This window comes from Macrobrachium rosenbergii, chromosome 9 (genome assembly GCF_040412425.1).
Source record: "Macrobrachium rosenbergii isolate ZJJX-2024 chromosome 9, ASM4041242v1, whole genome shotgun sequence".
NCBI classification, from domain to species: Eukaryota; Metazoa; Arthropoda; class Malacostraca; order Decapoda; family Palaemonidae; genus Macrobrachium; species Macrobrachium rosenbergii.
In genome coordinates, this window is record NC_089749.1 from 3,250,268 (window position 1) to 3,257,883 (window position 7,616).

General features: G+C 40.0%; 1 protein-coding gene across 1 annotated transcript in view; it reads left to right on the top strand.

Annotated features, from left to right (window-relative positions):
* Positions 1–7,130: 7,130 nt before the first annotated feature.
* The window catches only part of LOC136842143 (piggyBac transposable element-derived protein 4-like), a 1,314-nt gene continuing 828 nt past the window's right edge, over positions 7,131–7,616 (top strand). The window contains exon 1 of the mRNA XM_067109503.1: positions 7,131–7,616. This exon is cut by the window's right edge and continues 828 nt beyond it. Coding sequence (XP_066965604.1) covers positions 7,131–7,616 — 486 coding nt within the window.

Genomic DNA, 7,616 nt, shown 5'->3' on the forward strand with positions numbered 1-7,616 from the left:
CTTTGAACAAATGATAATCTGATAACATCAGATATACCGAACTCTACCCACATAATAATGTTCTATTTATGTAAAATAAATATTTTTACATAAAGTTCTTCATACAATGATAACCTGATAACAGAATTACCCAAACATGGAGCCACCTATAACCAGACATGCCCAAACATGCATGCACTTGTAACTAGAAGTGCCCAACATGCGGTCACCTGCAACAAGAAATGCTCAAACATGCAACTACTTGAAAGCAGACATGCTCAAATATGCATGCACTTGTAACTAGAAGTGCCCAACATGCGGTTACCTGTAACAAGAAATGCTCAAACATGCAACTTGACATATCCAAAGTTCAGCCTCATGCATCCAGACGTACCCAAACATGCAGCCACATAAAACAAGAAATACCTAAACATGCAGGCACATATAATAAGAAATACCCAAACATGCAGCCACATATAACAAGAAATACCCAAACATGCAGCCATATACAACCAGACATGTCCAAACATGCAGATATTTGTAATAAAAAATGCCCAAATCTAGAGCCACCGGTTACCAGGCATGCCCAAATATGAAGCCAATTTAAGCAGACATGCCCAAACATGTCAGTAGCCAGACATGCAAAAACATGTTGCCACTTCTAAGTAGACATGCCCAAACATGCTATCAACTGTAACACGACATGCCCAAACATGCAACCACCTGTAACCAGACATGCAAAAACATGCATCCACCTGTAATCAATCAGACGTACCCAAACATGCAGCACCTGCAATCAAACATGCAGCTAGCTGTAAGCAGTCATGCCCAAAATGCAGTCACCTGTAACCTGACATGCCCAGACATGCATCTACCTTCAACCAAACATGCTCAAGCATGCAGTCACCTGTAACCAGACATGCCAAACATGCAGTCACCTATTACCTGACATACCCAAACATGCATCTACCTGTAAACAGACATGCCCAAACATGCATCTACCTGTAAACAGACATGCCCAAACATGCATCTACCTGTAAACAGACATGCCCAAACATGCATCTACCCATGACCAGACATGCCAAAACATGCAGTTACCTGCAGGCAGACAATACCAAACATGCAGCCACCTGTAACCAAACATGCACCTGTCTGTAAGAAGACATGTCCAAAGGTGTACCCTCCTGTAAGCAGACATGCCCAACATGCAGCCACCTGTAAGTGGAGGTACACCCACTTGTAACCAAACATTTCCAAACATGCAGACACTTGTATGCAGATATGTCCAAACATGCACCCACACATGAACAGACATGCTCAAACAAGCAACGAACAATGAACAGACATGCTCAAACATGCAGCCACTTGTAACTAGGCATGCCCAAACATGCAGTCACCTGTAACCTAACATGACCAAATAAGCATCCACCTGTAACCAGATGGGCCCAAACATACAGCCACCTGTAACCCCACATGCCCAAATATGCAGCCACCTGTGAACAGGCATGCCCAAACATGCACCCGCCTGTAAGAAAATGTGTACAAATATGCGCCCTCTTGTAACATATACCTACCTCTAATCAAATATTTCCAAACATTCAGACACTTGCATGCAGATATACCTTAACATATGAACAGAAATGCTCAAACAAGAAACCACCAGTAAACAGAAATGCCCAAACATGCACCTGGCTGCAGGGAGACATGTTCAAACATGCGGTCACCTGTAAGCAGACATGCCCAAATATGAAGCTACCTGTGACCAAATATGCCTAAACATGCAGCCACCTGTCAAAAGACATGGTCAAACAAGCAATCATCTCTAAGCAGACACGTCCAAACATGCAATCACTGTAAAAAGACATTCCAAAACATGCAGTCACCTGTAAGCAGATATGCCTAACCGTGCTGCCACTTGTAACAGACATGTTTAAACATGCAGCCCTCTGTAAAAAGATGCCCAAATATAAAGCCACCTGGCAGTATAGCCAGCTATCCCACCAAGCACCCACAGGCGTCCAGACATAAACAAACATGAATCCTCTCTAATTAGACACACAGAAAAAGCAGCTTGCAGAAACATGTTTTCACTTTATACACAAAAATTTGCCTTCTTATTCTGAGACATCAAATGTTGAATTAAACCCCTGAGGTTTTATCTATCTATCTATCTATCTATCTATCTATCTATCTATCTGTCTATATATATATATATATATATATATATATATATATATATATATATATATATATATATATATATATATATATATATATATATATATACACACACATTGAAAAGCATGTACAGGGAGCCTTATCACAACATTTATGTTGGTGGCATAGAGCGTCAATCACTGGAGTGGAGATCTCTCTGCCTGGCGTGTGACCTCGGAAGGCCATATAGAAAGGTCCCGGTCAAACTCATAGTTCTACGTTTTATTACTAACATTATTTTATGTTTTTTTTACTATTATTATTATCTTATTATTATAATTATTATTATTATTATTATTATTATTATTATTATTATTATTATTACTTGACCCAAATTTCCCAGAAAAAAACTACCTTACAAAAACAAGTTGGCCTAAGCACTCCAACTATTGTGGTCAAGGCTTAACCATCTGCTCTTAGATCTAAGCAATGTTTAGCATAATCGGTTCCTTTCTTTGCAAACTGTCACTAAACAATAATGTACTATCACTAAACAATAACATTCACAATACACTTACACCCACTAAGCACTCACACTTACTATACACTCACTAAACAAACACTTACTATGAACTCACACTCAATAACACTACACACTCACTGAATACTGAACACTCACTAAGCACTCACTATACACTAAACGCTCACTAAATACTCACTGTACCCCGACACTCAGTAAACACTCACTTAATCCTAAACATTCATTAAAAAATAAGCACTTACTATACACTGAACATTCACTAGGTATTCACTATGCACTAAACATTCACTAAGCACTCACTAATCCCTAAACACTCGTTAAAGACTAAATACTCACTAAACCCTAAATGCTCATTAAATCCCAAAACACTCATTAAACTAAACAGTCAATGAACATCCACTAATCACCCATTAAACACTCACTAAACACTTACACACTAAACGTTCACTAAACACTAATTTTCACAAAAAAATTCATTAAACATTCACTGAATACTTACTAAACATTCACTAAACACTAACACTCACTAAACCATAAACACTCACTAAACATCCAGTGAGTACTTACACATTAAACATTCACTAAACACTAAGCTGTCACTACACATTCAGTAAACCCTAAACACTCACTAAACATTCACTGAATGCTTACACACTAAACATTCACTAAACACTAACATTCACAAAACATTTACTAAACCCTAAACACTCACTAAATATTCACTGAATACTTACTCACTAAACACTAACATGCACTAAACCTTCACTAAACCCTAAACACTCACTAAACACTTACACAGTAAACATTCACTAAACACTAAACATTCAATGAATACTTATACACCAAACATTCACTAAACACTAACATTCACAAGACATTCACTAAACACTCATTGATTACTTACACACCAAACATTCACTGAATACTTACACACCAAACATTCACTAACATTCACAAAACATTCACTAGACCTTAAACTCAAAATTCACTAAACACTTACACATAAACATTCACTAAACGCTTACTCACTAAATGTGAACGTTCGCTAAACACTTACTCATGAAACATTAAAGATAAAAAACTCACGACTGCACTAAGCCCCGTTCAATTTGCCGGTTACCAGACCTAAAAAGATGGCAGCAAGTCTTTGCAACACCACCCTGGTGGAGGACCACCGAACTACGTAGCACTGGTATAGAGATTGCAACTCCAAGGTATATACCCTCTATGTTCTAAGTGGATCGTGTCTGGATCATGCTTGTCATCCCCTGGATGACAGTAGGAAATCTGGGAATTCCGAAGGCTTCTGGGGCTTCCGAAGGTTTCAAGACAATTTCCTGGCTCTGTAGCCTTTGGATTTCTTGCATAATACTGAAGAACAGAGTTTTATGGAGAAGAAATCAGAGACGAAAGGCTGCGAAGATTTCTTTGGGGGAAGCCCACGTTTTTGGAGATGAATAAGCCCATGTTCTTGGAGATGAATTCTGGAGGCTTCTGGGGCTTCTGAAGGCTTCAAGACGATCTTCCGGCGCTGAAGACTTTAGAAACGCACAATGGATTCTACAGGAATGCTTCAGGAGCTGAGGACTGCTTTAAAGGATTCTGGAGTCGTGAAGACGTCTTCAGTAATGCCCAGAAGTCTTCTCTCATCGTCGGGAGATATCTATATCAGTAAAAGGGAATCCCATTAGATTATAGAAAACGACTCGTTAAAGTAAATAAACTGCTTATGTGTCAGAAAAATAACTCTAAGTAATGGTTAACGCAATGTTAAAATGATCTAAAACCTTCGGGATTTTTCTTGAAGAGATTTTGAAATCCTTCAGTCTCCAGCTCCTGGAAGAACGAGAGAAATGCCATTCACGCATGCGCTGAACTCGAAAGTCTCCAGGAACAATTTCCGAGATGCTTTAAATCATCTGGAAGCCTTCAGAGAAAGCAAGTGTCATATTTGAAAAGCTGGATAAGAGAAAGCCAAGAGTATTATGAGGGGAAGGGTCCGACCCAGAGGCTGCTTCCTCGGAGGAAGGCAGGTATCCTGCCAGGCTGGGGAAGCGGGCCTGGTGAGGGCCCAAGTCCTTCAGGGATGGGCCCCAAAAGGCTCCAAGGCTTGCCAGTCTTTTGAGGGCAGCTTTGAAGGGAAGGGTCTGACTCAGAGGCTGCTTCCTCGGAGGAAAGCAGGTATCCTGCCAGACTGGGGAAGCGGGCCTGGAGAGGGCCCAAGAACTTCAAGAATGAGGCACAAAAACCCTCAGGGCTCGCCAGTCTCTTGAGGGCAGCCTTGAAGGGAAGGGTCCAACCCAGAGGCTGCTTCCTTGGAGGAAGGCAGGTATCCTGCCAGGCTGGGGAAGCAGGCCTGGAGAGGGCCCAAGAACTTCAAGGATGAGGCCCAAAAGCCCCAAGGCTCGCCATTCTCTTGAGGGCAGTCTTGAAGGGAGGGGTCTGACCCAGAGGCTGCTTCCTCGGAGGAAGGCAGGTATCCTGCCATGCTGGGGAAGTGGGCCTGGAGATGGCCCAAAAACTTCAAGGATGAAGCCCAAAAGCCCCCAAGGCTCGCCATTCTCTTGAGGGCAGCCTTGAAGGGAAGGGTCCGACCCAGAGGCTGCTTCCTCGAAGGAGGGCAGGTATCCTGCCAGGCTGAGGAAGCGGGCCTGGAGAGGGCCCAAGAACTTCAAGGAACATGAACATCTTGGCGTGAGGCTCGCAGGTGTCATTCCAGCTCTTTCCTCATCTCCTTTCCCTCCGCGTAATGGACCTTCACCTTTTCCTCGAGACAGGCGATGTAGACCTCATTCACATTTTTTTCATTTTCCAATTCGAGTATTATTCCTTTGTTCTTTTCAAGTTCTGTTTTTTGGCGAGCGAGGAACTCCATTTCTTCGTTTTTCTTCTTCAAGCGTCCGTTATTCTAGGAAGGGTCCTTCTTTATGCTTTCCATTTTCCTTATCCTGTCCTGAGAAGCTCTTCAACACAGGACCACTCTTTCCTTAACTCCTTCTCTAATTCCTCATTCTTTCTAATATGAAATTCTTCCTTCCGAATGGTTCCATCAGGTTCAATCTCGTCGTTCCAGTTCCTGAGAGCAGACTTAATCTTATTGGCCTTTCCATGTATATGACTAGTTAGTCCTCCAAAAACATTTTCAACATGTCCAAAGTTTTGAACTCCCTTCATAAACAATTACACTGATCCAAAAAACATTCATAGCCAATAATTGCGCACAGACGTTTTTCTATATTGGTAACAAGGTTACTTTTCCTTTTACTTCTTCAAAGCATATCATTTTATTTTTAGATGATTCTAACGGAAACTGGAATAAAAAAAAAAAAAGAGAAAAAGACAAATTTCCAAAATATGTTTAAAGAAGTACTGAAATCTTCAGTTCAGGCGAAATAAGAATCCGGAGGAAAAGAATTTGTAGAATTTGTCTCATGTACATGCTTGGAGAAATGGTTTCGGAATCTAGACTCTAAAAACACTGACCAGATCTAAAATTACTTAACCCTTAATAGGCAACCTGGGGTGCAAAGCACCCCACCACTTTCCAATTTTACAATGTTTGTGCTTTGGGATCCTTGAATATGCTAGTAGCCAGCTAGGCTTTCTGATATTGTTAGTTTGGCTCAAGACCTTGAAGGAGTAAGGTGTATCATTACATTAGTGTCCATATTTACTTTGTGGTAAGCTTCATTGGTGTCCAAGAGACCCCATGTTACCATTAGTGTAAACATGTACAACTATAAGACCCCATGTTACTTACAGCGTAAACATATAAGGGGTCAATAAGACCCCATGTTACCTTCAGTGTAAACATGTGTGGGGTTTGGAAGACCCCATGTTACTTTCAGTGTAAACATGTATGGGGTCTGGAAGACCCCATGTTACTGTCTGTGTAACCATCTTTGGGGTCTGCAATACCCATTATTATAGCTAGTGTGTGCAAGTTTGATAATATATCATGCTTATGTTGCTGCATGTGTACACTTGCTTGGTCTACAGTACTATGTTATGTTTCCGTCATTACGATACTGTGTTACTGACTAGTGTATGAACTATAAATCAAATAATGTTAGTAAAAATTTCAGAATAACTTCATATACTGTAAGCTCAAAAAGATATGTTGTGTATTGGACTGCAGATAACCTTTTCTTTTCAAGTTGTTGCATAGAATTTTCCAATGTTATTGAAGAGTAATCAATTATTTTAAACTGTTTACTCTTTTCAAGGATTGTCAAACCGTATGATTTGAGAAAACATTGAATACTGGCTATATATATTTACCTATGTATATACATAACTTTTTTTTATTATTTCATAACATTTTACAAAGAATTCTAAATTATAATGTCTGCCAGAATACGAGTATATAACCTATCCACATTTTTTTCCATAAATACACGTATTATAGTCTTTCAGGTTAAAAGACAATTAGACAATGTTTAGTAAAAAAACAATGACTGCTGAGGAAATACAGACTATTCTTTTTGATGACGACAGTGATAACTGTGATGATATTGTTATAGAATGTGAAAATCTTGAAGTATTAAATGAGCCTGATAATCTAATAATTGAAGAAATTTATGATAGTGATGAGCATGAAGAATTTACTCCTGAAGTAATAGATGAACAAGAGGTTGAGACCCTTCCATTACAGAAGAAACGTGTTTCACCAAAGAAGCTGAATCGGCCTCCTTCAAGTGGCCCTACAACAAGCTCTATTTCTGCATCAACAAATGTTGCAGCACAAAGCCCAAATATCTCCAGAAGAAGAAGTAATAAGAAAAGAGGGAAGTCTCTTCAACCAGATAAATGTCTGCATTCATTCAAGAAGGAGTGGTTACGGAGCCGTGATGGTCACAGATGGAGTACTCAGCCACAAGTTCCAACCCAGTCTGCACAATTAGACACTCATCCAGATTACAGTGAGGGTCCCACAAAT